At 40.4% G+C, this 13,469-nt stretch overlaps 1 protein-coding gene across 24 annotated transcripts in view; it reads right to left on the reverse strand.

Moving 5' to 3' along the window:
- LOC135516325 (discs large homolog 1-like protein) overlaps positions 1–13,469 on the reverse strand; it is a 200,974-nt gene that overhangs the window by 103,859 nt on the left and 83,646 nt on the right. For 16 of the 24 annotated variants that reach the window (XM_064940526.1, XM_064940676.1, XM_064940744.1 and 13 more), the window contains 2 exons: positions 12,291–12,344; positions 3,923–3,973 (listed from right to left, as the gene is read on the reverse strand). In XM_064940526.1, coding sequence (XP_064796598.1) covers positions 3,923–3,973; positions 12,291–12,344 — 105 coding nt within the window. Of the gene's footprint in view, positions 1–3,922; positions 3,974–12,290; positions 12,345–12,942; positions 13,045–13,469 lie in introns of all 24 variants that reach the window. The other 8 variants (XM_064940683.1, XM_064940667.1, XM_064940660.1 and 5 more) reach the window with 2 other exon arrangements.

Here is a 13,469-nt window from a genome sequence, read left to right on the forward strand (position 1 = left end):
AGATGACATGTATTGTTTCCCGCTGCCCGTGTTTTGATACAGGTGCATGATAATGGTCCAATTCTAAATCAAAACAAATTTCATACATATTATTAAGTATATGTAAACACAATATTAAATCAAGAATAGTGTGATGGGTGACAATTTTAGCCTATCACTTGTGAATGATGCCCAGTTTAAGACAAACAGCCCATTTTGTTTTTGCAACTTATACAAATCATAGTTGCACATCTCATGTAGCCTAGCCCATAGGCTTATATGTTTTATTAAGGATTGTATCAACTAAAGCACCAAATAACTTCTTAAATTGAAGAACATTAATCCGCTTTACAATGGGTGTAGAGCCTAAATTACATAGTGGGGAGAACAAGTATTTGATAACCTGCAAAATCAGCAGTGTTTCCTACTTAAAGTATGTAGGGGTCTGTAATTTTTATCATAGGTACACTTCAACTGTGAGAGACGGAATCTAAAACAAAAATCCAGAAAATCACATTGTATGATTTTTAAGTAATTAATTTGCATTTTATTGCATGACATAAGTATTTGATCACCTACCAACAAGTAAGAAATCTGGCTCTCACAGACCTGTTAGTTTTCTTTAAGAAGCCCTCCTGTTCTCCCCTCATTACCTGTATTAACTGCACCTGTTTGAACTCGTTACCTGTATAAAAGACACCTGTCCACACACTCAATCAAACAGACTCCAACCTCTCCGCAATGGCCAAGACCAGAGAGCTGTGTAAGGACATCAGGGATAGAATTGTAGACCTGCACAAGGCTGGGATGGGCTACAGGACAATAGGCAAGCAGCTTGGTGAGAAGGCAACAACTGTTGGCGCAATTATTAGAAAATGGAAGAAGTTCAAGATGACGGTCTTTCACACTCGGTCTGGGGCTCCATGCAAGAGCTCACCTCGTGGGGCATCAATGATCATGAGGAAGGTGAGGGATCAGCCCAGAACTACAAGGCAGGACCTGGTCAATGACATGGAGAGCTGGGACCACAGTCTCAAAGAAAACCATTAGTAACACACTAGGCCGTCATGGATTAAAATCATGCAGCGCACGCAAGGTCCCCCTGCTCAAGCCAGCGCATGTCCAGGTCCGTCTGAAGTTTGCGAATGACCATCTGGATTATCCAGAGGAGGAATGGGAGAAGGTCATGTGGTCTGATGAGACAAAAATAGAGCTTTTTGGTCTAAACTCCACTCGTCGTGTTTGGAGGAAGAAGGTTGAGTACAACCCCAAGAACACCATCCCAACCGTGAAGCATGGAGGTGGAAACATCATTCTTTGGGGATGCTTTTCTGCAAAGGGGACAGGACGACTGCACCGTATTGAGGGGAGGATGGATGGGGCCATGTATCGCGAGATCTTGGCCAACAACCTCCTTCCCTCAGTAAGAGCATTAAAGATAGGTCGTGGCTGGGTCTTCCAGCATGACAACGAACCGAAACACACAGCCAGGGCAACTAAGGAGTGGCTCCGTAAGAAGCATCAAGGTCCTGGAGTGGCCTAGCCAATCTCCAGACCTGAACCCAATAGAACATCTTTGGAGGGAGCTGAAAGTCCGTATTGCCCAGCGACAGCCCCGAAACTTGAAGGATCTGGAGAAGGTCTGTATGGAGGAGTGGGCCAAAATCCCTGCTGCTGTGTGTGCAAACCTGGTCAAGAACTACAGGAAACATATGATCTCTGTAATTGCAAACAAAGGTTTCTGTACCAAATATTAAGTTCTGCTTTCTGATGTATCAAATACTAATGTCATGCAAAAAAATGCAAATTAATTACTTAAAAATCATACAATATGATTTTCTTTTTTATATTCCGTCTCTCACAGTTGAAGTGTACCTATGATAAAAAGTTACAGACCTCTACATACTTTGTAAGTAGGAAAACCTGCAAAATCGGCAGTGTATCAAATACTTGTTCTCCCCACTGTACATACGCAGACCGTGATTTTTAAGTTTGGGGAAGATAATTTCACCATTAAAAAGCACCTTGATAATAAAAGCAATAAATGCATAATCACATTTGTGGTCACTTGAGAATGATGTCCTGCTAACGGAACATTCGCGCTTGTAGCCTACTGCCTGCCTTTATTCGAAGAAATAGCCTAATAGTTTATCGATATTTTAAGCTAAGCGTTCTCATCTGTTGCGTTAGGCTCATTGCTTAAAACACGTTTTTTGATGCTCGTGGAGGTATTCATTTGGAATCTATCGCATCCCACAACTGTCCTACACTATGTTTCAAATATGTATTTCTCGCACAGAATAGAGTAGGTCAACTTTTGTACTATGGGGATAGAAGATTAACATAGGCTAGCGCTTTTGCTGTTCGTTCAATCAACTAATCTTGTTGGCTTACGAAAAGTAATTGTGGACAGTTCTTCTAATATCTTCAATATGCGCCTCGGAATTGTATAAGTACGTGCAAAGTTGTGTCCCCGATGTGTCCATCTTCACTTGTAGCCTGTGAGAAAGACCCTATCACGTGATGGAGAGCCATGTGAGTGAAAGGTGCTTTGGAATGCAGCCGGGAGAAGGGAATTATAATTATTATAAGGGCACAACAGTCACTTTCCGCAAAACACATGTATTTTTTTATGGGGTATTACGGCCACAAAGGGGATGCAGCCGGGATATTTGAGGCATTGTCAAGTGCTTGTCAAATTGTGAGTGAGAGACTGATGAAGTGGGTACAGCCTGCCCAAAAAACAAAGCAGAGATCATGTCGTTCATCAAATGTTTTCAAATCCTCGTTAGTCGCATCATGCAGGCTTAGAATGTATTAAAAATCAAAACATATAACCCAACATTTATATCACAAATAAAGTTACGTTAATAACTCTAAATTAAGGAGATAGGAGTACCTGTGTCTTTGTTAATTAAGCGCTCAACACAAAATAGCCGCATGTGCGCACTCCCTCAAATTGTTATAGCTGAATAATATTGAAAGGATATTTTCTCAATGTCCAATTGTATTCTTCATACTATAAAATAATGACACAGACTTCTAAGTAAATCTTGTCTGCTAAATGAACTAGTGTAGCCCACAGCCAGTTTGCATAGCCAGATCAGGGCATAACAAAAGGACAACTTGGAGTATGCTATTCTGTTCTTCTGAAATAGACTACATTTTCTTCATATCCTGTTTGTTTAGACCTGTTTAAAATAAATAATGGATTTATTGTGTAGGTGGTGTAGGTTATAATAAATGGACTTAAACTTTTTTTTAAATGTGAATGTTCCAAAGGTCTGTATCAGTGGCTTATAGGCTCTGTGTGGAAGCCAGGAGATGCTAAATGTGTTTATGTTCATTAACAGTAAATTATCGTGAGCCCGGCAGTTATTTGCTTGACAACATTTCATAAACGCCACAGTGCTAGCTGTTAGTGTGTATAATACGAGACATATGCAAACTGTACCCTTTGAGGGCAAGCGTGGGTGCAGGCCTTTTCTTCGGGCAAGCAAAAACGCACCAGATTTGACCATATCCTCAATCATAGTCTACAATAAAGACTGATTTGTAAAATGTAGTCTTATTGCTTGGCCGAAGCAAATGCCTGCACCTACAACAGCCCTCAAAGTGTAAGATACCACCCCCCCACCACAAATTTGGAGGGCATACAATGTCAGACATGAACATTACACACACACTACTTTCTAATACAATCAAAAGGACTGTACTACTTCCATTGTGAATACTTAAAAGTACTTTACTGTATGCATCTTGTACTGAACCACTTCAATATAGTGACAGAAGAGGTCCTGTATTGCTGTGCAAAGAATGTGGGTGATTCCCAAATGGCACCCTATTCTCTATATAGTGCATTACTTTTGACCAGGGCCCATAGGGCCATTTAGGAAGCAACAGTTGTGAATTAAAACTTATTTTTTAAAGAGAGTCCCCTTACCCGTTCGAGCGTGATCTCCTCATATTCATAATCCGCTTCTGTTCCGTTTACCTGGAAGGGGGAATGACACATTTTAGCTGCTGTAGTTTGTTAGCTACTAGTGACTACTTGTAACAAGTGACTACTACTAGTAACTAACACTGACTCCTAGTGAGTCAATGCAGAGCAATGAAGGTTTCACATCTTTCAGAACAAGACATTTCCTCTACCAAACTGAGCCCTTTTGGAACCTGTTTGTGTTTAAGGTCAAAACTTATGTCCTCATAAAAGGTACTGTATGTTGAAGGGGAATGTGAAAAAAAAGTGACAAAAGCCTTTCCTCTTCCGTACCACAATTCAAGTGAGATGCACTCGAGCTCTGGAAACAGAATTTTCAAAAGGCAGACCACCAAAATATCTGCAACATTTGATGTTACCTCACCTGTGCTTTAGTCCAGTCAGGCTGCACAGTGCACCAGATGTTTAAGTATTTCAGAATGCTATAGTAGTCTGCTGCACGACCTGCACAGCCCGACCGCCATCTCAAACGCTCCAGGGTGAAGTTTCCGCTAGGTACAGATCTAGGATCAGCTTCCTCACCCCCAATCATAACCATATTTTGGGAGAAAATGCAAACCTGACCAAAGACCCGTAGCTATTGTACAATTTCACTCTACACCATCTCAGGATCGCGGGATACATTGATAGGGGTAAACGTGTGGGGAATACTGTGTGTTGTGCCCTTGGCGAGGCACATAACTGTATCGGTAAGGTCTTAACTGAGCTTGTCACCAACCTGTACTCTAAGTGTACACCCCTAAGTCACAAACAGCTAGAACCAATGTGGTTAAGTTTAAATTGACGTAACTGATATGCTGAAGGGGAAAATACATGTAAAAAGGCATCTGAAATTGAAATTACAGTCCCTAGTAGTCTTTGGAATTGATAAAGAATGGCTTCTGGAGTCTGTGGAACTACGTAGCTAAATATCATGTTTAGGCAGAATAATTTCCATTCAACCAAATGGACAACAGTGTCAATAGTATTTCCAAAGCCATTTCCTGTCCACTCTCACTGTTCAGCTATCCCCCCTGAACTTCTCACACACACACACACACATATTCATCCATGCTGTGCATCCAGTAACATACATATTTAGATATTACAGATACAGTATTCATCCATGTATAATAAGTATGCATATTAGAAGCTATTTATGCCATTTTACACATATATATATGGACCTATGTGAAGTACTCTGCTGCTCATTCCATTTATTCGAAAATTGATTAATGGTTAAAAAAGTAAGGCCCGCATCCATAGAGACACATACCAGCTCTACTGGTATTAAGTACTGCTACTACCAGCAGTACTACACCTGCACCTGTCGGCGACACAAGTTGTTCTGCTTCCACGAGCACATCCAATGCAAGCATCAGTAATTCTACATTTGTTGTTAGCCCACCTATCATGGACAATGACAGTTGTGAATCTGATGCAGCCGAAGAGCTACTGCCCCCTTACCCGGGAAAGCACCGAACAGACAGGGACGTTGGACCATCGAAGAGGCTCAAATATGATGAGAACTACATTGATTTGGGGTTCACTTATATTGGGAGTAGTGCCTTTCCTCATCCATGGTGTGTTATATGTGCAAAAGTACTATCTCACAACTCGATGAAACCTTCACTCTTGCGCAGACATTTAGAAACAAAACATGCCAATTTGAAAAATAAGGCACAGGTGTTTTTTTGAGCGAGAATTAAGATGATGTTCAAGTATTAAGACATATATAAAAGTAACAGATATCATTAATAAGAAGGGGCTAGAAGCGTGAGCTACCGAGTTGCTAGGACAGGCAAGCCCCATACCTATTGTGGAGGACTTAATTCTTCTTGCTGCCGCAGACATTGCTGGGACAATGCTGGGGGAATAGGCAAAAAATATATATACAGACAATGCCTTCAAACAAAACCCTTTCACAACGCATCAGTGACATGGCAGGAGATGTTTTGATACAATTACTGCTTCACATACAAGCCAGTGAAATCTATGCGTTACAGCTGGATAAGTCAACAGACGTGGCGGGCCTGGCACAGCATGTGTCTGTTTCATTTATGGGGTGTCAAGGAAGACATCCTCTTCTGCAAACCACTGAAAACCAGGACAGCAGGAGGCAATATGTCTTAAGTACTGGACAGCTTTGTGACATCAAATGAACATTGGTGGTCAAGATGTGTTGGTATCCCATGACAGGGAGATATAGTGGAGTAGTGCTCCCGACGCTACTTGGGTACACTGCAGCACTAATCGAGAGGCTCTTGCTGCCAAGGGAATGCCTGAAAGCTTGAAAGACGTTTTGGGCACTACAGTGAAAATGGTTAACTTTGTTAAAGCAAGGCCCCTGAACTCATGTGTATTTTCTGCATTATGAAATGATATGGGCTGCAACTATGTAATGCTTTTACAACATAGACGTGTGCATGTTATCAAGGGGCAAAGTATTTACACTTTTTTAAATTGAGAGATGAGCTTAAAATTTTCTTCACTGACCATAATTTTCACTTGTCTGACTGCTTGCATGATGACGAGTTTCTCACGCGACTGGCCTATCTCGGTGATGTTCTTTCTTGCCGGAATGATCTGAAACTAGGATTACAGGGACTCTCTGAACTATATTCAATGTGCGGAACAAAATTGAGGCTATGATTAAGAACTTGGTGCTCTTCTCTGTCTGCATTAACAAGGACAACACACAAGTCTTTCCATCATCGTATATTTTTTTTGTGTGAAAATGAACTCAAGCTTACGGACACTGTCAAATGTGATATAGCGAAGCACCTGAGTGAGTTGGGTTTGAAATTACGCAGGTACTTTCCCGAAACGGCTAACACAAACAGCTGGATTTGTTATCCCTTTCATTCCCTGCCTCATATCCACTTACTGATATCTGAACAAGAGAGCCTCATCAAAATTGCAACAAGCGGTTCTGTGAAAATTGAATCTATTCAGAAGCTACTGCCAGATGTCTGGATTGGGCTGCGCTCAGAGTATCCTGCCTTGGCAAATTGAGCTGTTAAGAGACTGATGCCCTTTGCAACCACGTACCTATGTGAGAGTGGATTCTCTGCCCTCACTAGCAAGAAAAATAATTTCCCACACACAGCCTGTATTTAGTTAAGACACTCTCTCCAATACAACCCAACATTGCAGTTATTACATCCTTTCAAGCACACCCTTCTCATTAACCTCTTACATCTATGGGGGCGCTATTTCATTTTTGGATGAAAAACATTCCCGTTTTAAACAAGATATTTTGTCACAAAAAGATGCTCGACTATGCATATAATTGATAGCATTCGAAAGAAAACACTCTGACGTGTCCAGAAATACCAAGATATTCTCTGTGCGTGCCCTAGAACGTGAGCTTCAGGCAAAACCAAGATGAGATGGCATCCAGGAAATGACAAGGATTTTTGAGGCTCTGTTTTCCATTGTCTCCTTATATGGCTGTGAATGCGAGAGGAATGAGCCTGCCCTTTCTGTCGTTTCCCCAAGGTGTCTGCAGCATTGTGACGTATTTGTAGGCAGATCATTGGAAGATTGACCATAAGAGACCACATTTACCAGGTGTCCGCCCGGTGTCCTGCGCCGAAATTGGTGCGCAAAAGTCACCTGCCAGTATTTTTCCATGCGATACAGAGAGGAAAGCAAGCTTCCACGAACTGCATATCAATGAAGAGATATGTGAAAAAACACCTTGAGGATTGATTCCAAACAACGTTTGCCATGTTTCGGTCGATATTATGTAGTTAATCCGGAAAAAGTTTTACGTTGTAGGTGACTGAATTTTCGGTTCGTTTCGGTAGCCAGACGCAATGTAGAAAACGGAACGATTTCTCCTACACACAGACGCTTTCAGGAAAAACTGCGCATTTGGTATGTAACTGAGAGTCTCCTCAACATCAGAAGCTCTTCAAAGGTAAATTATTTTATTTATTTGGTTATCTGGTTTTTGTGAAAATGTTGCGTGCTAAATGCTACTCAAAATGCTATGCTAGCTTTGCATACTCTTACACAAATTAGTCCATTTCTATGGTTCAAAAGCATATTTTGAAAATCTGAGATGACAGTGTTGTTAAGAAAAGGCTAAGCTTGAGAGCAGACACATTATTTTAATTTTATTTGCGATTTTCAGAAATCGTTAACGTTGCGTTATGCTAATGAGCCTGAGGCTTTAGTCACAAACCCGGATCCGGGATGGGGAGTTTCAAGAAGTTAACCTGTGTTGAGTTATTCACCATTTTCGATGAACAAATAAGGTTTTATATGTAAGATTGCTAAATAAAGAGCAAAATTATTGATTATTATTATTTGTGCCATGATCCTATAAGAGCTCTTTTGTCACTTCCAACGAGCCGGGTTGTGACAAAATCTCACACCCATTATTTGTTTAATCAATGTATCGTACAATGTGTGTGTGGCAGGCTTACAATGATGGCAAAAAACAATATTTGAGAGTGCGCTGACCCTGGTGCAAGAGGGGTTACGCAGCTGGAGGTTGAATGTTTGAAGGGGTACGGGACTATAAAACGTTTGGGAACCACTGGTCTAGACTGAAGTTACAGTTCAATATCATAATAGAAAGTCTAGTAAGAGGTTTTAGGGGCAGAAAAGTATAAGATAGAAGGCCCCATTCTGCAGTCAATTTGCGCTCTGAAGCTTTTTAGTCTGTGTTTTTAAAATCTGAACACAATCACACATTTTAATTCATGAGGTGACATAACAGGTTGGCAGGACAGTCTAGGTGCTTGTTTCAAACTACTGAAACATTCATGTGGATTGTGCTAAATACTGAACATAAGGGGAAAAACTGCACGTCTGAGCTAATGTGTATGTAAATAATTGAAGTCACTGTTTGTCCCGGAATTGCCAACCCTACGTCCCAAATGGCACCCTATTCCCTGTATAGTGCACTACCTTTGACCAAAAGTACTGCACTAAATAGGGTGCCAACGGCTTTGAACACTGCGACTTCGCACTCTAATGTTACTGTGCATAGAGACCTGCCTGAGTGAGTTCGGTGAGTCGACGATGCATTCTATTTTTTTTATAAAACTACACAAAAATAAACGCAACAGATTTTATGAGATGAAATAAAATACCCCAGAAATGTTCCATAAGCACAAAAAGCTTATTTCTATTCCAATTTTGTGCACACATTTATCTACATTCTTGTCAAAGGAGAAATGTTCACTAACAAGAAATAATCCATACACCTGACAGGTGTGGCATATCAAGAAGCTGATTAAATGGCATGATCATTACACAGGTGCACCTTGTGCTGGGGACAATAAAAGGCCACTAAAATGTGCAGTTTTGTCAACACAGTGTCACAGACGTAAGGTTTTGAGGGAGCATGCAATTGGCATGCTGACTACAGGAATGCCCACCAGAGCTGTTGCCAGACAATTGAATGTTCATTCCTCTAGCACAAGCTGCCTCCAACATCATTTTAGAGAATTTGACAGCATGTCCAACTGGCCTCACAACCGCAGACCACGTGTATGGCGTTGTGTGGATGAGAAACTTGCTGATGTCAACATTGTGAACAGATTACCCGATGGTGGAATTATGGTAAGGTTAGGCACAAGCTACAGACAACTAACAAAATAGCATTTTATTGGAGGCAATTTGAATGCACAGATATACCGTGAAGAGATCCTGAGGCCCATTCTGCCATTAATCCGCCACCATTAACTCATGTTTCAGCATGATAATGCACAGCCCCATGTTGCAAGGATCTGTACACAATTCCTGGAATCTGTAAATCTACAACTTCTTCCATGGCCTGCATACTCACCAGATATGTCACCCATTGAGCATGTTTGGGATGCCTTGGATCGACATGTATAACAGCCTGTTCCAGTTCCTGCCAATGGTGGTCACACCAGATACTGACTGGTTTTCTGATACCTTTGCATATCTGTATTCCCAGTCATGCAATCCATAGATTAGGGCCTAATGAATGCATTTCAATTGACTGATTTCCTTAAATGAACTGTAACTCAGTAAAATCTTTGAAATTGTTGCATGTTGCGTTTATATTTTTGTTCAGTATAAATGTTTATTTTATTTGTATTTTTAGATATATACAAACTTATACAAATGAACAACAACTTAGACTCAAACATCCCATCTGCCCAGACCTGCATGCTCACACCCCCATCCCTAGTGTCTGCATTAGTTTGCATCAATTTGTCTTTCCATGATCACACATGCTATTTCAATAATAAATCCTTAGATTTTGATTGTGTTAATGATTTCCAAGTTATTACATTTTTGTCAAGATGAGTGATGAGAAGAGAATCGTCAAGCCCATTGGGTATCTCACTACACCGCGATATGCCATGTCTTGAAATATGCAGACAGACGGATTAAAAGTTTACATTGTAATACTTCTGACAGCCAACTTTCTAGCTTCGACCCACAACTACCGGACTTCATAGCATTCCCAGAAAGCATGGATTATTGAGTCATTCTAAACTTGACATGATTCTGCCATTGTGCTGTAGAATTTGTGAATTATGTCTCTTGTATAATAAATTCTATAAATTTGTTTATACTGGATTAAGCATACATTTTCATAGACTCATTTTGTTAGTTATGCTCCAACTTCCCCTCGATTTTATGGCAACATCAGTTCCTTTTAAGTCTTGGTTCCAATAGTTCATATTTTTTTGTCAGTTGGATATACTCTGCAAGGTTTTGTATATCTTCCCTATCATATGAACACCCTATTCAGACTCAAATAAGATTCCATGAAGGTTGCTCTGTTTAAAGAAAAAATGTATAATCAACATTTCGTGATATGTAACTTTTAAGTTGCATGTATTTGAAACCATCTACATAGGTCAATCCAAAATTACTTTTTAATTATGTCAGGGCCTGGGATGCTAACAATGGGCCGCAACCAGCTTTCTTCCCAGCAGTACTGAGGAACAATGGCACACGAGCTGCTTTAGACTAGGCTCATGGTTCTCTTTCTCAACATTTATATGGAAAAATTGGGATATTTTGTGACTTTTTGTGATATACTGTACTATTAGCTGATATGAATGAGATTAAATATCAACACAGATCACCATGCTTCTTTCAATTGTGGTGCAGGAAATTACAGCCCAAAGTTAGCTTCATTGTAAAAAGAGTAAATTCACACAATAAAACGTATATTTTTTGATTATCTAAATTTGAGCTAAACGTGTTATTTAAGACCTACATACAGTAGGTAGCTCCATTCCATAACTCTGATGGAGGCCAGATTGAACTTAGTCGTGTTCATTTGTCTCCAAAGGGAAAATAAAGGGACAAACAGGGAAGGACTATCTGGACCTATCCAATAAGAAACAGATTTTTTATTTTCCATTTCAAAACTTTTTTCTATGGTGTGCCCTACTAATCACAACCCAGTTAGAAGGGCAACCAGGTGGTATGCCAGGTTGGCTACTGTACTTAAAAAAAAAAAATAAAAATCACTTTCACAGTTTGATGCTTTTGTTTCTCCCCGAAATGAACACTGCATGTTTGGAAAGTGATGAAATACGATTAATGGAGAGCCTTAACCTCTGACCTCTGCTCAGACTCGGGAGATGAACAATCAAAATTAACTGGTGAGTTGTGGTCAGGAGGGGGATGTGTGCCACGGTGCTGTCATAGTGCAATTAAGTTGTGAGCAGATTTGATTGCCGTCCACATACACGTACAGTACCGACAAACACGCGCATACACACAGGAGTATGTGTGTGTAGGCTATTTCCATGACATTGACTGACCAGGAGAATCCAGGTAAAAGCTATGATCCCTTATTGATGTCACTTGTTAAATCCACTTCAATCAGTAGATATTAAGGGGAGGAGACAGGTTAAAGAAGGATTTTTTAGCCTTGAGACAACTGAGACATGGATTGTGTATATGTGCAACTCAATATTAGGAAGGTGTTCGGTATACTCAGTGTATATACTTGTACGTGTGTACACATTGACACACACACACAAACCATAATTTCAAACAGCATTCAATTTTAGATTACAACAAAATTATATTAGCATTATTGCATGATACAGTAACACAAAAACCTAATTAACTCTTAAAAGCATGCGATTATGCCTTGTCAAATTTCAACACCTTATTTAATCAAAATCCTTATTGTTTTGCTCACTGTAACCTCAGGGAAGAGTATCAAAACAGACCTTTTTGGGGATTTTGAATGATAGTTAACTACATCACCACCATTATTAGAAGTATCCAACAGACAACCCAGACATGGTGATGAAGACTGACATCACAAAATAATATAATTATGTATTTCATTAAAAAGGGTTAAACTTACATATGGAGGCGTGTCCAAACTGTCTGTATTAACCACGACAGGGGGAGGGTTCGCCTAAAAAGAGGGGGGAAAAAGACCTTAGGACCTCAGGATTGCATGTCGAGACATTTCCCAAAGCATACCCAAAAATCTGCCATTTCAATTACACTTGGGGATACAATGTAAATTCACGTACAAATGTACAATAAAATAAAATTTAACGTCCATATCCACCATATAGAAAGAGGAGGCATCAGTCACTTACTCTCCTCATGTTGCTACAGAAAAAAAATGAGTAAAAAAGGATAGCGACTGGCTTTCATCAGAGATTACTAGGGCAGAGGAGCATACGTACATTGCATTTTACATTGCGGAATATGCAATGCTGAAGCATAAAGGCCAAATAAATCAAATTAAGTCCTCCAGGCACCCCCCCGGCTGGCACGAACAGTTGTTTAGAGTCAAAAGGGGAAAGTGTGGAACAATCCATCTCTCGCTCGCTCTGTATGAGTCTTTCTCCCTCACTCACTTGTTTTCACTGTAATCTCCTAACTCCATCAGAGCAAACAATGGAATGGCAGGGATTTTAAAAAAACATACAACACAAAATGACCAACTACAGAAAAATAAATGACGGATGCTTGTGGAAGAAAAAAAAAGTGAGAAAAAAAACCTCTGACGTCGGAGGAAGGATGACAGGAGCGGTCTCAGCTGGGATGGGTGAGATTGGGATCACGGGGATTATGGGAGAGGAAGGCGGGGCGGCATCTGTCTGCTAAACAATAGCAGGGGATGGGTCAGAAGTCAGAAAAACAGTGCAACACAGATGAATACCATAGGCTGCTTCCCTAATGGCACCATATTCCCTACAGAGTGCAATACTTTTAATCAGGGTTCGGTTTAAAAGAAGTGAACTAAAAAGGGAATTGGGTGTCATTTGGGATGCAGCCCAAGGGAATGTGGATGTGGGAGGGAGGGTGAAAGGACAGAGGTGTGTGTGTATGTACACAATCTCCAAATCCCAATGGGACAATGAGGCACAGTGGGGGGTTGGCCTCAACAGATGCCCATTTCGTGCTTATTGAAAAATATAGAAATGTCAATCTCCAAATGTAGCTAGATGCAATATTAACCCTTAAAACCTATCTCACTTTGTGAGGGGTGCTTTTAGGGGTTAAAGAACTCCACAGGCATAGTACA

This window comes from Oncorhynchus masou, chromosome 3 (genome assembly GCF_036934945.1).
Source record: "Oncorhynchus masou masou isolate Uvic2021 chromosome 3, UVic_Omas_1.1, whole genome shotgun sequence".
NCBI classification, from domain to species: Eukaryota; Metazoa; Chordata; class Actinopteri; order Salmoniformes; family Salmonidae; genus Oncorhynchus; species Oncorhynchus masou.